General features: G+C 44.2%; 1 protein-coding gene across 1 annotated transcript in view; it reads left to right on the top strand.

The window, feature by feature from the left end:
• LOC135551777 (alpha-catulin-like) overlaps positions 1-19,222 on the top strand; it is a 109,088-nt gene that overhangs the window by 46,696 nt on the left and 43,170 nt on the right. Inside the window, exons 2-3 of the mRNA XM_064982999.1 lie at positions 5,501-5,690; positions 15,683-15,870. Of these exons, the coding sequence (XP_064839071.1) occupies positions 5,501-5,690; positions 15,683-15,870 (378 nt within the window). The remainder of the gene's footprint in view (positions 1-5,500; positions 5,691-15,682; positions 15,871-19,222) is intronic.

The raw sequence follows: 19,222 nt of genomic DNA, 5'->3' as shown, positions 1-19,222 counted from the left end.
CTCTTGGTTTTAGATTAATATAGCAGCTCTCTCTCTCTCCTCTTGGTTTCAGATTAATAGAGCAGCTCTCTCTCTCTCCCTCTTGGTTTCAGATTAATAGAGCAGCTCTCTCCCTCTTGGTTTTAGATTAATATAGCAGCTCTCTCTCTCTCCCTCTTGGTTTCAGATTAATAGAGCAGCGCTCTCCCTCTTGGTTTTAGATTAATATAGCAGCGCTCTCCCTCTTGGTTTCAGATTAATAGAGCAGCTCTCTCCCTCTTGGTTTTAGATTAATATAGCAGCGCTCTCCCTCTTGGTTTTAGATTAATATAACAGCGCTCTCCCTCTTGGTTTTAGATTAATATAGCAGCGCTCTCCCTCTTGGTTTTAGATTAATATAACAGCGCTCTCCCTCTTGGTTTTAGATTAATATAGCAGCGCTCTCCCTCTTGGTTTTAGATTAATATAACAGCGCTCTCCCTCTTGGTTTTAGATTAATATAGCAGTGCTCTCCCTCTTGGTTTTAGATTAATATAGCAGCTCTCTCTCTCTCCCTCTTGGTTTCAGATTAATATAGCAGCGCTCTCTCTCTCCCTCATGGTTTCAGATTAATATAGCAGCGCTCTCTCCCGCTTGGTTTTAGATTAATATAGCAGCTCTCCCCACCTTCTTGGTTTTAGATTAATATAGCAGCCCCTCCCCCCTTTTTGGTTTTAGATTAATATAACAGCTCTCACAATCTCTCTTTTGGCTTTAGACCCATATAGCAGCTCACTCTCCTCTCCCTCCCTTTTGGTTTTAAATTAATATAGCATCTGTCTGTCTGTCTCTCTCTCTCTCTGATTTAATATTATGTTTCTCCACCCTGTTTCATTCCTATTTACACAGGCAGCCCCATGTAGTCATGTGTTCCGTTGATACCGCAGGAGAAAGTTAAAGACACTTTCTCTCCTCTCTATAATACACACCTACACACACACTGATGGTCAATACACTCTCACATTTCCAAGTATACCCTATCTTTCGCTTCCGTTCAATCAAATGTTTTAAGAGACTCCTGCCCTCATTTCCTCCTTGTTTTTCTCAAGAGTAAATTGAGGGATTTCTCACGGAGGGAGCTATTATCAGGTTTCCACAGTCGTTCAACAAGCTGCTAAAAGGCAGAGGGTGTTTCCCAAATCTCCCTGGGCCTAGCCAAAAGTAGTGCTCTATATAGGGAACAGTGTTTCATTTGGAACACAAGCAGATGCACTAGTCAGGTTCCTGAGGTTCTGTCGCATCCCTTCTTTTCTGGGTGAGTGCCAGCGCGAGAGGGCATTTCAGTGTCATGAATACCAGATGCCCTGTGATTCAGGCCCTTTTATGACCTGCACGCCAAATATGCACGCCATGCACACACACACACACACACACACATCCGTTATCCTCATCTACTGGGTAGTGAAGACATATGGGGCAGCAGGATAGCCTAGTGGTTAGAGTGTTGGGCTAGTAACCGGAAGGTTGCAAGTTCAAATCCCCGAGCTGATAAGGTACAAATCTGTCATTCTGCCCCTGAACCCACTGTTCCTAGGCCGTCATTGAAAATAAGAATTTGTTCTTAACTGACTTGCCTAGTTACATAAAGGTAAAATAAAATAAAAATATGACTCAAATGATTAGATTAGAAAAATGGATTGCATAATATTCTGCACTAATGTGATGTTGATTTGAATTCAGGCCAAACATTCAAACCTTCTGCAGAGGTTCTGTACAGGTTTAGTGACGTGTGTCCCTGAAGAGGAGGATAATGGTGGTAACATATGGTAACTCGATCACTGAGTCACCATGGTCCCATACAGTAGTAGAACAGTAGTAGAACTCATCCAGTATTCAGGCTCTGGGACAGAAATGGAATTCCCCTTTTCCTATAGAATGCCTCTTTTTGTGTGTGTGAGTTAGCGAACGCTCCTTGGTTTGGAGGCATCATACGTAGTGGCTATCTAATCCTTGCCAGGCAGTGCTGTTGTGATGCATTGAAGGAGAGAGAGAGGAGAGTGGCAGATAAGTGGGGAGAGTGAGAGATATGCTCTGTTACATTTTCTCTCATTGTCTGATTATCCTCCTCTTCAGGGACACACGTCACTAAACCAACCATCGCGTTCCACTCGGCTACACTGTGACTTCAAGTAGTCACGCACTCACTCCAAACCCACCTGCCGCCCCCTTCCAATTAATGTGTCTCAGGTATTTTCTGTTTTGCTTGGAAAGTGGGCTGTGGTTCTGTTACATTTGAGTAATTTAGCAGATGCTCTTAACCCTAATTGCTCCTGTACGTTGCTTTGGATAAGTGCCTTGTTCAAGGACATATCAACACATTTTTCACCTAGTCTACTTGGGAATTCGAACTAGCGGACTTTCGGTTACTTTACGTTCCAGCGCCCTAGGGCGTCCTTTTTGCGTTCCAGCGCCCTAGGGCGTCCTTTTTGCGTTCCAGCGCCCTAGGGCGTCCTCTTTGCGTTCCAGGGCACCTAGGGCGTCCTTTTTGCGTTCCAGCGCCCTAGGGCGTCCTTTTTGCGTTCCAGCGCCCTAGGGCGTCCTCTTTGCGTTCCAGGGCACCTAGGGCGTCCTCTTTGCGTTCCAGCGCCCTAGGGCGTCCTCTTTGCGTTCTCTCGCTCTCTCTCTGCCTCTGTTTCTCCCTCTGATCCACTTTCCCAATTCACCTACAGTTGAAGTTGGAAGTTTACATACACTTAAGTTGGAGTCATTAATACATGTTTTTCAACCACTCCACAAATTTCTTGTTAACAAACTATAGTTTTGGCAAGTCGGTTAGGACATCTACTTTGTGCATGACACAAGTAATTTTTCCAACAATTGTTTACGGACAGATTATTTCATGTATAATTCACTGTATCACAATTCCAGTGGGTCATAAGTTTACATAGACTAAGTTGACTATGCCTTTAAATGGCTTGGAAAATTCTACAAAAGGATGTCATGGCTTTAGAAGCTCCTGATAGGCTAATTGACATAATTTGAGTCAGTTGGAGATGTACCTGTGGATGTATGTCAAGGCCTACCTTCAAACTCAATGCCTCTTTGCTTGACATCTTGGGAAAATCAAAAGAAATCAGCCAAGACCTCAGAAAAAAATTGTAGACCTCCAAATGCCTGAAGGTACCACGTCCATCTGACAAACAATAGTACCCACGTATAAACACCATGGGACCACGCAGCCGTCATACCGCTCAGGAAGGAGACCCGTTCTGTCTCCTAGAGATGAAAGTACTTTAGTGCGAAAAGTGCAAATCAATCCCAGAACAACAGCAAAGGACCTTGTGAAGATGCTGGAGGAAACAGATAAAGTATTTTTATCCACAGTAAATCTAGTCCTATATCGACATAACCTGAAAGGCGGCTCAGCATGAAAGAAGCCACTGCTACAATTTTTTTGGGAGAAATGTCCTATGGTCTGATAAAACATAAATAGAACTGTTTGGCCATAATGACCATTGTTATGTTTGGAGGAAAAAGGGGGAGGCTTGCAATCTGAAGAACACCATCGCAAACGTGAAGCACGGTGGTGGTAGCATCGTGTTGTGGGGGTGCTTTGCTGCAGGAGGGACTGGTACACTTCACAAAATAGATGGCTTCACGAGGGAGGAAAATTATGTAGATGTATTGAAGCAACGTCTCAAGACATCAGTCAGGAAGTTAAAGCTTGGTGGCAAATGGGACCCCAAGCATACTTCCAAGGTTGTGGCAAAATGGCTTAAGGACAATAAAGTCAAGGTATTGGAGTGGCCATTACAAAGCCTTGACCTCAATCTTATAGAACATTTGTGGGCAGAACTGAAAAAGCATGTCCGAGCAAGGAGGCCTACAAACCTTACTCCGTTGCACCAGCTCTGTCAGGAGGAATGGGCCAAAATTCACCCAACTTATTGTGGGAAGCTTGTGGAAGCTTGTGACTACCCAAAACGTCTGACCCAAGTTAAACAATTTAAAGGCAATGCTACCAAATACCAATTGAGTGCATGTAAACTTCTGACCCACTGGGAATGTGACGAAAGAAATAAAAGCTGAAATAAATCACTCTCTACCATTATTCTGACATTTCATATTCTTAAAATAAAGTGGTGATCATAACTGACCTAAGACAGAGAATTTTTGCAAGTATTAAATGTCAGGAATTGTGAAAAAAACTGAGTTTAAATGTATTTGGCTAAGGTGTATGTAAACTTCTGACTTCAACTGTATATAGGAAATGGACAAACCTATTATCTGTTCCAGCACCTTCTATTCTAAAGTCAGTTCTGAGGTATTTGAATTTGTTTTCCAAATCCAAAAATAATGATTTGAGCCACAGATTGGATGAAATCTTGTTTCAAAAAAACCTACCACAGATTTTCTGAAGGAATCGATAGCTGTGTTTTGCGGGCCCAAGTTTAGACAGTTTTACACATGTTTTATACTTGCTTATAATCACCATGGTTTGTACAGTAAACCTACTACATTACAGATACCTGACCACAGGTTTGTGTCCCAAATGGCACCCTTCTCTCTTTATGGTGGGCCCTGGTCAAAAGTAGTGCTACAAAGGAAATAGGGGGCCATTTGGGACACGCACCAGGAGTTAGTGGAGCTTGAGAATGCCAGTGGTGTACCAGTTTCAATTCCCCCCGACTGAGCTCTCACCAACTGCGCACTGTTATGGTCTGGAAGGGATTGTTTCCATTCAGGTATCTAAGGCAATCAGTGAATAATTTATAGTAATAGGTCCAAACGTATACATAATAGATGACTCTGATCGTAGCTAACAGGCCCCACCTGAGTTGTGTGTGTGTGTGTCCAATACATAACAAATTATTCTGATCGTCGCTAACAGGCCCCATCTGAGTTGTGTGTGTGTGTGTGTCCGATACATAACAAATTATTCTGATCGTCGCTAATAGGCCCCACCTGAGTTGCCTGTGTGTGTGAGTGCATGTGTAGATGCTGCGCTACGGGAGACACCTCCTGCTGTCTCACTGCCGGCTCTCTCCACCTGTTAGGCTGCTCCATAGGAAATCAGCAATCAGCTCTCTGTCTCTCTCCGGGAAAAGGAAATTATTGTACTTTTTTTCTGGTTCCTCACTTGGGCAAAGTGGTGGACACATGGCCTGCGCTGTACCCTGGATGGTGTAGACGGTTAATTGTTTTGGAGAAACATGCTGTCCCACAGTGAAATGGGTTGGTATGCTGATTCAGGTTGAGCACAGCAGCACACTGTGCCATGGAAAGTGTGCCTCTGTAGTCTGTATCACCACACTGACCAGCCTGTGTCTCTGTATCACCACACTGACCAGCCTGTGTCTCTGTATCACCACACTGACCAGCCTGTGTCTCTGTATCACCACACTGACCAGCCTGTGTCTCTGTATCACCACACTGACCAGCCTGTGTCTCTGTATCACCACACTGACTAGCCTGTGTCTCTGTATCACCACACTGACCAGCCTTTGTATTACAACACTGACCAGTCTCTGTATCCTCCTAGATCACCACACTGATCAACCACAAAGACAAGCCAAAGAAGTCAGAGCGGACCCAGCAGGCCATCCAGAGAGTGGGCCAGGCCGTCAGCGTTGCTGTGGGCCGCTTTGTTGGTGTAGGCGAGGCCATCGCCGTGGAGAACGAGGAGCTGAAGGAAGAGATGGGCATGGCTTGTTTCGAGGCGCGCAGAGCAGGTAACTGGGGCTGTGTCTGAAAGTGCGTCCTTTCCCTGTGTAGTAGTGATGGGGGAATAAATTGATACGAATCCCCAAGCTGACAAGGTAAAAATCTGTCGTTCTGCCCCTGAGCAAGGCAGTTAACCCACTGTTCCCCAGTAGGCTGTCTTTGTAAATAAGAATTTGTCTTAACTGACTTGCCTAGTTAAAAACATTTTAAAAAATGGCAATACTTATCGTATTGGCACCTAAGTATCATGATAATATTGTATTGTGAGGTCCCTGGCAATTCTCAGCCATACTGTTTACTACACTACTTTTGACCAAAACCCCATGTGAGCCCTGGTCAAACGTAGTGCACTATATAGGGAATAGGATGCCATTTGGGATGCTGACTAGCAGTCCAACTGACCGTGTTTTTGGGGTTGTTTTCATCATAAATAAATTATTTAAAAGTTGGTCTCTGCCTAGACATAACTCTGCTATCAAACACAACTCCACTGGAGGCATCCAGAAGTAGAAGGCTTTGTTGTATTTGTTCCTTTATGAGTGAAGTTGAGCTGAAGGCTAAAGTGAAGTGAACAGAGTTACTGCTGCTCTTGCCTGAGGGGGGAAAAACAGAGACCGTGAAAAAAAACAGTGTGAGTCAGGTTTGGAGAAGTACAGAGCTGGGATGGGAGGAGGAGGGAGATAAACCACTTCTCCAATCTTTTTGGCTCTACAACCAAGAACAAACAGCAAAAACATATACATGATCAAATACAAATCTTAGAATCAACTATTAAAGACTTCCAGAACCCACTGGATTCTCCAATTACATTGAATGAACTACAGGACAAAATAAAAACCCTCCAACCCAAAAAGGACTATTGTGTGATGGTATCCTCAATGAAATGATCAAACATACAGACAATAAATTCCAATTGTCTATATTGTCTATACTAAAACTCTAACATCATTCTTAGCTCTGGCATCTTCCCCAATATTTGGAACCAAGGACTGATCAACCCAATCCATAAAAGTGGAGCCAAATTTGAGCCCAATAACTACAATGGGATAGGTTTCCCCAGCAACTTTGGTAATATCCTCTGCATTAACAGCAGACTCATACATTTACTCAGTGAAAACAATGTACGGAAATGTCAAATTGGCTTTCTGTCAATTTTCTTTTTTTTTACCTTAATTTTACTAGGCAAGTCAGTTAAGAACAAATTTTTATTTTCAATGACGGCCTACGAACAGTGGGTTAACTGCCTGTTCAGGGGCAGAACGACAGATTTGTACCTTGTCAGCTCGGGGATTCAAACTTGCAACCTTTCGGTTACTAGTCCAACGCTCTAACCACTAGGCTACCCTGCCGCCAAACAACATTACCAAACAACAGACCACATACAGTTGAAGTCGGAAGTTTACAAACACTTAAGATTGGAGTCATTAAAACTCGTTTTTCAACCACTCCACACATTTCTTGTTAACAAACTATAGTTTTGGCAAGTCAGTTAGTACATCTACTTTGTGCATAACACAAGTAATTTTTCCAACAATTGTTTACAGACAGATTATTTCACGTATAATTCACTGTATCACAATTCCAGTGGGTCAGAAGTTTACATGCACTAAGTTGACTGTGCCTTGAAACAGCTTGGAAAATTCCAGAACATTATGTCATGGCTTTAGGAGCTTCTGATAGGCTAATTGACACCATTTGAATCAATTGAATGTGTACTTGTGGATGTTATTCAAGGCCTACCTTCAAACTCAGTGTCTCTTTGCTTGACATCATGGGGAAATATAAAGAAATCTGCCAAGACCTCAGAAACAAATTGTAGACCTCCACAAATCTGGTTCATCCTTGGGCGCAATTTCCGAAAGCCCGACGGTACCACGTTCATCTGTACAAACAATAGTACACACGTATAAACACCATGGGACCACGCAGCCATCGTTCCGCTCAAGCAGGACATGCGTTCTGTCTCCTAGAACGTACGTTGTAGTGAAAAGTGCAAATCAATCCCAGAACAAAAGCAAAGGACCTTGTGCAGATGCTGGAGGAAACCGGTACAAAAGTATTTATATCCACAGTAAAACAAGTCCTATATCGACATAACCTGAAAGGCCGCTCAGCAAGGAAGAAACCACTGCTCCAAAACCGCCATTAAAAAAAGCCAGACTACGGTTTGCAACTGCTCATTGGGACAAAGATCGTACTTTTTGGAGAAATGCCCTCTGGTCTGATGAAACAAAAATAGAACTGTTTGGTCATAATGACCATCGTTATGTTTGGAGGAAAAAGGGGGAGGCTTACAAGCTGAAGAACTCCATCCCAACCGTGAAGCACGGGGGTGGCAGCATCATGTGGTGGGGGGTGCTTTGTTGCAGGAGGGACTGGTGCGCTTCACAAAATAGATTGCATCATGAGGCAGGAAAATTATATATGGATATATTGAAGCAACATCTCAAGACATCAGCCAGGAAGTTAAAGCTTGGTCGCAAATGGGTCTTCCAAATGCACAATGACCCCAAGCATACTTCCAAAGTTGTCAAAATGGCTTAAGAACAACAAAGTCAAGGTATTGGAGTGGCCATCACAAAGCCCTGACTTCAATCCTATACAAAATTTGTGGGCAGAACTGAAAAAGTGTGTGTAGTCAAAGAGGCCTACAAACCTGACTCAGTTACACCAGCTCTGTCAGGAGGAATGGGCCAAAATTCACCCAACTTATTATGGGAAAGCTAGCCAAAACATCTGACCCAATTAAACAATTTAAAGGCAATGCTACCAAATACTAATTGAGTGTATGTGAACTTCTGACCCACTGGGAATGTGATGAAAATTATAAACTCAAATAAATCATTCTCTCTACTATTATTCTGAAATGTCCAATTCTTAAAATAAAGTGGTGATCCTAACTGACCTACTTCAGGGAGTTTTTACTAGGATTAAAATACAATTTTGAAAAACTGAGTTTAAATGTATTTGCCTAAGGTGTATGTAAATTTCCGACTTAATTTGTATTCAACCTGCGAACCCTAATTAACAAACAAACCAAAACAAAGTCTTCTCAAGCCTTTGACTCAATTTGGCATGAGGGTCTGCTATACAAATTCATGGAAAGTGGGGTTGACAGAAAAACATACAACATTATAAAATCCATGTACACAAACAACAAGTGTGCAGTTAAAATTACCAAAAGAAAACAACATTTATTTCCACAGGGCTGTGGGGTGAGACAGGGATGCAGCTTAGGTACCTCTCCGGTACCTCATGCGGTAGCACAGAGAACAGTCTATGACTAGGGTGGCTGGAGTCTTGGACATTTTTTAGGGCCTTCCTCTGACATCTCCGTGTATAGAGGTCCTGGATGGCAGGAAGCTTGGCCCCGGTGATGTACTGGGCCATACGCACTACCCTCTATAATGCCTTGCGGTCCGGGACCGAGCAGTTGCCATACCAGGCAGTGATGCAAACCATCAGGATGCTCTCGATGGTGCAGCTGTAAAACCTTTTGAGGATCCGAGTACCCGTGCAAAATCTTTTCAGTCTCTAGAGGGGGAATAGGTTTTTTTGTGCCCTTTTCATGACTTGGTGTGCTTGGACCATGTTAGTTTGTTGGTGATATGGACACCAAGGAACTTGAAGCTCTCAACTTGCTCCACTACAGCCCCGTCGATGAGAATGGGGGCGTGCTTGGTCCTCCTTTTCCTGTAATCCGTATCAACTCCTTTGTCTTGATCACATTGAGGGAGATGTTGTTGTCCTTGCACCACATGGTCAGGTCTTTGACCTCCCTATAGGCGTCTCATCGTTGTTAGTTATCAGGCCTACCACTGTTGTCATAGGCAATCTTAATGATGGTGTTGGAGTCGTGCCTGGCCGTGCAGTCATGAGTGAACAGGGAGTACAGGAGGGGACTGAGCATGCACCCCAGAGGGGCCCCCGTGTTGCGTATCAGCGTGGCGGATGCGTTGTTACCTACCCTTACCACCTGGGGATGGCCCGTCAGGAAGTCCAGGATCCATTTGCTGAGGGAGGTGTTTAGTTCCAAGGTCCTTAGTTTAGTGAGTTTTGAGGGCACTATGGTGTTGAATGTTGAGCTGTAGTCCATGAATAGCATTCTCGCATTGGTGTTCCTTTACCCCAGGTTGGAAAGGGCAGTGTGGAGTGAATTAGAGATTGCATCATCAGTGGATCTGTTGGGGCAGTATGCAAATTTGAGTGGGTCTAGGGTTTCTGGGATAATGGTGTTGATGTGAGCCATAACCAGCCTTTCAAAGCACTTCATGGCTACAGGCGTGAGTGCTACGGGTCGGGTGTCATTTAGGCAGGTTACCTTAGTCCCTGTGCCAAAGAACACTATGATGGTCCGTACTTGAAACATGTTGGTATTACAGACTCACAGGGAGTGGTTGAAAATTTCAGTGAAGATACTTGCCAGTTGGTCAGCGCATGCTCGTTGTACACGTTGTGGTAATTCGTCTGGCCCTGCGGCCTTGTGATTGTTGGCCTGTTTAAAGGTCTTATTCACATCGGCTGCGGAGAGCGTGATCAGTCATCCGGAACAGTTGATGCTCTCATGCATGTTTCAGTGTTACTTGCCTCGAAGCGAGCATAGACGTTATTTAGGACATAGCAGGAATTCATAAGCTTTCAGGTTAGAGTCCCGCTCCTTGAAGGCTGCAGCTCTTCCCTTTAGCTCAGCGCGAATGCTGCCTGTAATCTATGGCTTCTGGTTGGGGTATGTACCTACAGTCACTGTGGGGATGACATCATTGATGAAGCCAGTGACTGATGTGGTGTAATCCTCAATGTCATCGGAAGAATCCTGGAACATATTCCAGTCTGTGCTAGAAAAACAGTCCTGTAGTCTAGCATCTGCTTCATCTGGCCACTGTTTAATTGACCAAGTCACTGATGCATCCTGCTTTAATTTTTGCTTTTGAAGCATGTAAGGATAGAATTATGGTCAGATTTGCCAAATGGAGGGCGAGGGAGAGCTTTGTATGCGTCTCTGTGTGTGGTCTCTGTGTGTTTCCCTACATTAGAGTCCCTGGCCACTAGGAGCTCCCCCTCTGGATTAGCCTTTTCCTGTTTGCTTATGGCGGTATACAGCTCCATGAGTGTGGTTTTAGTGCCAGCATCAGTCTGTGGTGGTATGTAGACAGCTACGAAAAATACAGATGAAAACTCTCTAGGTAGTGTGGTCTACAGCTTATCATGAGATACTCTACCTCAGGTGAGACTTCCTTAGCTATCGTGCACTAGTTGTTGTTTACAAATATACATAGGATGCAGCCCCATGTCCTGCCGATGAAGTGTATAACCCGCCAGCTGTATGTTATTAATGTCGTTGTTCAGCCACGACTCAGTGAAACATATTATATTACAGTTTTCAAGGTCCCATTGGTAGGATATACGTACTCTTAGTTTGTCCCATTTATTTTCCATCGATTGAATGTTGGCTAGCACTACGGATGGCAAAGGCGGATTAGCCATCTGTTGTCTGATCCTCACTAGGCTCCCCGATCTCCTTCCATGAAATCTCTGTTTCTTCTTCCTGCGAATGACGTGGATGAGGGCCTTTTCAGGTGTTCAAGTATATTCTTCCTGTCCGACTCATTAAAGAAAAATGATTTGTCCAATTCAAGGTGAGTAATCGCTGTTCTGATGTCCAGAAGCTCTTTTCGGTCATAAGAGACGGCAGCAGCAACATAATGCACAAAATAGGTTACTAACAAAATAGCACGGTTGGTTAAAACGGCATCCATCTTCTCTGGCGCCGTCATACATATACAACGCTGTGTATATGACACAATTTGTAATGTCTTTATTCTTTTGGAACTTTTGTGAGTGTAATGTTTACTGTTAATTTATATTGTTTATTTCACTTTTGTTTATTATCTACTTCACTTGCTTTGGCAATGTTAACACGTTTCCCATGCCAATAAAGCCCTTGGAGAGGGAGGGAGAGAGCCGTTTCCCCCTCTTTTAACACTTTTCGTGGGAGGAGGATATCTACACCACGGCTATCAACACCCTTTCAACCGAACAGTGTAATGTATTTTTGAGCCGGCTTTGCTATTTAAAAATAGCAAGATAAATATGGGGACGAAGCCTAAGGCCTGAAGCCCAATCACAGTCTTATCATGTTGATAAGTCCAAAACAAAATTTCACAGGGTAAGTATTTAGACCCCCAACACAGGGGATAATAGGTTTGTTTGGGAGAAGCGGCATGTGTAACAATGTCTTTAATCCCCCAGTGTGCTGATTTGAAAAGGGCTAAACCCAGACAAAAGAGAGCTGGTGGGAATCGTCAGCCAGAGTGGTCTACTGGCCAATTGATTCCTTCTACTCCTATCTGCCATGTTCTTACCTTCTATACTCTATTGAGAATCTGAAAAAGAGTGTACTTTTCCCTCTGCTGTTTTGGAACGGAATGAAGTTGTCTTCTCTGTGATGAAAAGAGAAAGGGATGGGAGGTAAAGCTTTAAATCTGCAGGAAAGGATTGATGGATTGATGGCCTCTTAACGTGTAGCCAGAGGGAGGGAGAGACTAAGCGGGCCTCCTCCAGCGCAGGCAGGCAATGGAGGCAAGCAGGGAGGCAGACAGACAGCCATGCAGGCAGCATAATTAAATAAATAAGGTGATTACATTACTTTAATTTGGTGATCTCCATCATGGTACGACATTGTAGATAGGGGCCACTGAGGCGGAGTTGTTGGTTTCAGTCCGTTCTGCTGGACCAACCCAAACAAATTAATGTCGCTAGCTGAGGTTTTAGGAGGCAACTACTGTATTAAGAGTTTTGGATAGTGAGTGTTTAAAGGGGTCCTGGCCCTGTATCTCTAACTGTCCAAGTCAGTGCAACCTGCAGGCTGTAGACTGCATAGCATCACAATCACCCTGTTATAAGACTACCCTTATGGTAAGGACTTGTTACAAGACTCCACAGGTTTTAATGAAGTCAAGTGTTCACCCCTTTCAAATACCAAGCAGCAGAAAATAATTGCCAATGAAAGAGAGCTTGGTGATAAAGAGACATGGTGAATAAATGGGGGAACTAACACACCATCAGCATCAGGCCTAGAACAAGAATACAACACTGTTGTGAAGCAACACTGTAGGGGAACACTTATGCATACAAAGCCCTCCCTTTGGCAAATCCTACTGTCTTATAGGCAGAAACTCAAACAGGATGTACCAGTGACTAGAACCATTCAACACTGGTCTGACCAAGCGGAATCCACGCTTCAAGATTGTTATTATCACACGGACTGGGATATGTTCCGGTCCGCCTCAGAGAACAACATTGATCTATACGCTGACTCGGTGAGTGAGTTTATTAGGAGGTGCATTGGAGATGTTGTACCCACTGTGACTATGCCTTAAAACCTGCCCTAACCAGAAACCATGGATGGATGGTGGCATTCGCGCAAAACTGAAAGCGTGAACCACCACATTTAGCCATGGAAAGAGGTCTGGGAGTATGGCTGAGCGTAAACAGTGTAGTTATTCCCTCCGCAAGGCCATCAAAGAAGTGAAATGCCGGTACAGGAACAAAGTGGAGTCATAATTCAACAGCTCAGATACAAGGCGTATGTGGCAGGGTCTATAGGAAATCAAGGACTACAAAAACAAAACCAGCCACGTCACATACACCGTCAGGCTTCCAGACAAACTAAACACCTTCTTTGTCCGCTTTGAGGATAATACAGTGCCACCGTCCAGCCCGCTAACAAGGACTGCGTCCACAGACGATGCAATCGCCATCACACTGCATACTGCCCTATCCCATCTGGACAAGAGGAATACCTATGTAAGAATGCTGTTCATTGACTACAGCTCAGCATTCAACACCATAGGACCCTCCAAGCTCACCATCAAGCTGGAGGCCCTGGATCTCAACCCTGCCCTGTGCAATTGGGTCATGGAATTTGACGGGTCGCCCCAGGTGGTGAAGGTAGGAAACAACATCTCCACTTTGCTGACGCTCAACACTGGGGCACCACAAGGGTGCATTCTCAGCCCCCTCCTGTATTCCCTATTCACCTACGACTGTGTGGCCATGCACGCCTCAATCATCAAGTTTGCAGACAACAGTAGTGGGCTTGATTACCAACAATGACGAGACAGCCTACAGGGAGGAGGTGAGGGCACTCAGTGTGGTGTCAGGAAAACAACCTCTCACGTCAACAAAACAAAGGAGATGATTGTGGATTTCAGGAAACATCAAAGGGACAGTAGTGGAGAAGGTGGAAAGTTCCTCGGCGTACACATCACAGACCAATTGAAATAGTCCACCCATACATAGTGTGGCGAAGAAGGTGCAACAGCACCTCTTCAAGCTCAGGACGCTGAAGAAATTTGGCTTGTCACCTAAAACACAGACTTTTACAGATGCACTATCGAGAGCATCCTGTTGGGCTGTATCACAGCTTGTTAAGGCAACTGCACCGCCCACAATCGCAAGGCTCTCCACAACGCATCACTGGGGGCAAACTATCTGCCCTCCATGACACCTACAGCACCCGATGTCACAGGAAGGCCAAAAAGATCATCAAGGACAACAACCACCCGAGCCACTGCCTGTTCACACCGCGATCATCCATACCATCCAGAAGGCGAGGTCAGCACAGGTGCATGAACGCTGGGACCGAGAGACTGAAAAACACCTATCTCAAGGCCATCAGACTGCTCAACAGCCATCACTAACTCAGAGGCGGATGCCTACACTGAGACCCAATCACTGGACACTTTAATAAATGGATCACTAGTCACTTTAAACAATGCCACTTTAAACAATGTCACTTTAATAATGTTTACGTATCTTGCATTACTCATATGTATATACTGTATTTTATACTATCTATTGCACCTTGCCTATTCCTGCTCGGCCATCGCTCATCCATATATTTATGCGTATATATTCTCATTCATCATTTAGATTTGTGTGTATTAAATTGTTGTTGGGAATTGTTAGATTACTTGTTAGATATTACTGCACTGTAGGAACTAGAAGGACAAGCGTTTTGCTTTGCTACTCTCACATTAATATCTGCTAACCATGTGTATGTGACCAATAAAAAAATTGATGGTGGGGGATTCTGGCATAGCATCACCATGCTCCATGCTTATTCCAGAGCCTATTCTGGGGTTCAGTAGCATTCTTTGTGAGCCAGGCTGAATGTTTCAGCTGGTTTGGGGCATTCTGGCATCGACAAAGGGCTGTCGGATGCAATCAGTACACTTCCTATTGGAATGCAAGCCAACCCAAATAAGGAGGCCAACCATGTATCCAACATAATTCACGTCTCTCTCTCTTCGCCCTCCTCCCTCTCTCTCTACACTGCCTGAGACTGTTATGGTGTTTAAATATTTGTGTGTTCATTTTCCTTTTAAAGCCTTTTTCCTTCGCCCACCTAGGGTTGTTTTGGAATTTCATGAACAAACTACGACCATCCAGTGTACCAGCGACTTAGATTGAAATGGCCTGGTCATGCATCTCAGAGGGCCTGTAAATTGGCCCCTGGCATTGGCTGGCATCACATTGCTGCAGTGCCACCGGGCTGAATATAATCCCTGTGTGCCAGCCTCCCTGTCCAGGATGAGATGTTCCTACTGGGATTCATGGTGCTGCTGTTGACTGACAGGAGAGGGGGCACCAACCATGGGAAGGGAACCAAAGGGGCTTTAGCTCGCTAAACATCTCAAATAAACCAAAGCTGAATTCTGGATGTCAGTTTTTTTAACACAATTTTGGATAATGCACGAAACACTAAATGAAGAGCTCTCCGGCAGGGTTGTTTGAAAACACAATTACCACTGTGAAGCAGTTTGACCAAGTATTAGAACATGGAGATACAGTGATAATTTACATGGTACCTCTGAAAATGTTGTATGGTGTTTGTATGCTGAAAATTCCTATAGATTTGATCCTCCTCCTCATCATCATCATCACCTCCACCATTATCACCATCATTCTCTACCTCCTTTTGTCCTTTTTGTCCTAGGGGATGCCATAGCCAAACTGACAGATGTTGGGATGCCGGTGGCCCCCCTTGTGGACGGACGCAAGACGGTGTTCAGTAACAGGACAGGCATGGTGAAGGCCGCCCGCATGCTCCTCTCCTCCGTCACTAAAGTCCTGGTCCTCGCAGACCGCATCGTCATCAAACAGATCATCACCTCACGCAACAAAGTAGGTATCGATTCCGACCACACAGTGGGATGCATGCACACCATAAACATAATATACATTTCGATATAGGGCCATAGATACACACAGAACAAAGTAGAGAAACACATGCAAGCAGCTGTGCACACACACACACACACACACACACACACACACACACACACACCAGTGGCAGTCTGCCATTTTAAGATGAGGCAGGACAATTTATGATTTTGTTTGAGCATGGCTCAAAGTCATCCAATATGCTGTAATGGAAATTGTCATTCATATTCCATTCACCCAGCTTAATGTAAGGTCAATAGGTTTAGGCTACTACATGAGTCACATGCTCCCTATATCCATCACGAGGTTGCTACAATCTAGCCTATGAATGAAATTTTACAACGTAGGTGCACAGGTCGAGAGAAATTTGAGTAATCAAGGTGACAGACATTGACACATTCAATACCTCCATGTACAATATTGCCTGCATCTAGCTGATCGACGGTGTAATCATTAGTCGACAGTTGCAAACAAAACTTTCTATTGGACAACTTCAGGTATGTTTACCCCCCCCCGTTACGTTTTCTTCCGTTAAAGAAAAGTGTTTCAACAGAATCGGTAGAATAAATACAACCCTGATCGCGCTCAAACACTGTTCACTTTCATACCAGCCACATACAAACAGCATGATCCCTTTGATTGTTGGATAATTCCTTCTCGCATCTACGCGTTCTCACCTTTTCCATTCACTTGTGGACTTAAATGCACAACACATCAGCTGTCTGTGACCTTTCTAAGCCAAACCTTCATATCATAACCGCAACACACAGCTTACATCATTGTCACCATATTAGCTAACATCAAGTCAACATAGCTACTAGAACTAAAAACATTAGTAACCCTGCTACAATCATGCAGTAAATTGTACAGTTAGCAAGCAGTTTAGCAGTTACACCCAAGGGCCCCGGGGCCAAAAAATGTATAAAACCAAAAGTTTACCAGAGTTCCAGTATTGGATAGCCATAGCCAGCTAGGTAACATAGCTTCCATCCCTGTTTGAGCCAGGTAAACAGGCTAAACTCGCTGCATTTGCTAGCTAAGTGAAAAAAATAAGAAATATATAGCTTTCTCCTTGTTTCTTTCTCTCTCTTTGAGTCAACTACTCACCACATGTTATGGACTGCAGTTCTAGCTAACTGTAGCTTGTGCTTTGATTGGGTGAACAGCATGTCAGTCCATGCTGCAAGAGCTCCGATAGGTTGGAGGACGTCCTCCAGAAGTTGTCATAATTACTGTGTAAGTCTATGGAAAGGGGTGATAACCACATTTAGGTTTTATATTGAAATCAATGTACCCAGTGGAGGGCGGAAACTAGCTGTCCTCCGGCTACGCCATGGTGCTACCCTACAGAGTGCTGTTGAGGCTACTGTAGACCTTCATTGCAAAATGGTGTGTTTTAATCAAGTATTTGTTGACGTGAAAATATATTTAGTATAGTGTCTATAAATATACTTTTTTTGTTTCACTATTTTTATGAAATGAACTGAGGAGGATTGTCCTTCCCTTCCTCCTCTAAGGAGCCTTCACTGACATAATACACACACAAAGACACTAATACCCAGCACTGGCAACTCCATCTAGTCTTTCAGATCTTATCAGAGCTCCATGATATAGTACAGGAGAACTCCATCCTCTGCTGCTCTGGGAATAATGGAAGAAGCACATTTACCGTTTCTCTACCTGGTGCTTTCAGGAAGAGGATGTACTCACACACAGGGTCCTGGGGGGGTAAGGGCCTAATCCAGTCTAGTCTAGTAAGGCCTGTTTGGACAGACGGGCGACGGGGCTGCTCCCATTACTGGCAAACACAATTTAATTTTGAACCCTGTCTCTGTCTGATAACAGCATAGCTCTTCTGCCTGGCCGGCAGGATGTCACTACTGTTTACCCTTCGAGAGACAGACCAAGCCTCTGACGCACACATGTGCACGCGCACACACACACACCATCACACTCACAACATCTCTCTCTCACACACACACACACATACACACTGCTCCAGATGGATGGATCACAGCGTTATATAATGGAGGATATTTTTGGGGGGTCTGAGGTGTGACAAGTTTGATGCATTATGCATCGGCTGACTTTGTTGGGTGATGCATGTCAGATCAAACCATGTATATTTGTTGGGTGATATATCTATCCTACCCTGCCTGTCTAAGGTCTTCGAAAGCCAAGTTAACAAACAGATCACCGACCATTTCGAATCCCACCGTACCTTCTCCGCTATGCAATCTGGTTTCCAAGCTGGTCATGGGTGCATCTCAGCCACGCTCAAGGTCCTAAACGATATCATAACCACCATCGATAAGAGACAATACTGTGCAACTGTATTGATTGACCTGGCCAAGGCTTTTGACTTTGTCCATCACCACATTCTTATTGGCAGACTCAACAGCCTTGGTTTCTCAAATGATTGCCTCGCCTGGTTTACCAACTACTTCTCTGATAGAGTTCATTGTGTCAAATTGGAGGGCCTGTTGTCCAGACCTCTGGCAGTCTCTATGGGGGTGCCACAGGGTTCAATTCTCGGGCCGACTCTCTTCTCTGTATACATCAATGATGTCGCTCTTGCTGCTGGTGATTCACTGTTCCACCTTTACGAAGACGACACCATTCTGTATACTTCTGGCCCTTCTTTGGACACTGTCCTAACCTCCAGACGAGCTTCAATGCCATACAACTCTCCTACCATGGCCTCCAATTGCTTTTAAATGCAAGTAAAACTAAATGCATGCTCTTCAACCGATCGCTGCCCACACCTGCCCGCCCGTCCAGCATCGCTACCCTGGACGGTTCTGACTTAGAATATGTGGACAACTACAAATACATAGGTGTCTGGTTAGACTGTAAACTCTCCTTCCAGACTCACATTAAGCATCTCCAATCCAAAATTAAATCTAGAATCGGCTTACTATTTCTCAACAAAGCATCCTTCACTCATGCTGCCAAACATACCCTCGTAAAACTGACTATCCTACCGATCCCTGACTTCGGCCATGTAATTTACAAAATAGCCTCCAACACTACTCAGCAAATTGGATGTAGGTGAAATAAATAAAATAAAAAGGTCAAACCATGCATCTTTGTTGGGTGATTCATGTGTCAGGTCAGAGCAAGTTGTATCTAAATGCAATACAGAGATTGCTGGTAGCATATTATCAAGGTATGTACAGTGGCTTGCGAAAGTATTCATCCCCCTTGGCATTTTTCATATTTTGTTGCCTTACAACCTTGAATTAAAATAGATTTGTTGAGGGTTTGTACCATTTTTGATTTACACAACATGCCTACTACTTTGAAGATGCAA

The sequence above is a fragment of the Oncorhynchus masou genome, chromosome 13 (assembly GCF_036934945.1).
Source record: "Oncorhynchus masou masou isolate Uvic2021 chromosome 13, UVic_Omas_1.1, whole genome shotgun sequence".
In the NCBI taxonomy this organism is placed as follows: Eukaryota; Metazoa; Chordata; class Actinopteri; order Salmoniformes; family Salmonidae; genus Oncorhynchus; species Oncorhynchus masou.
This window is presented reverse-complemented; position numbering and strand designations above follow the sequence as displayed.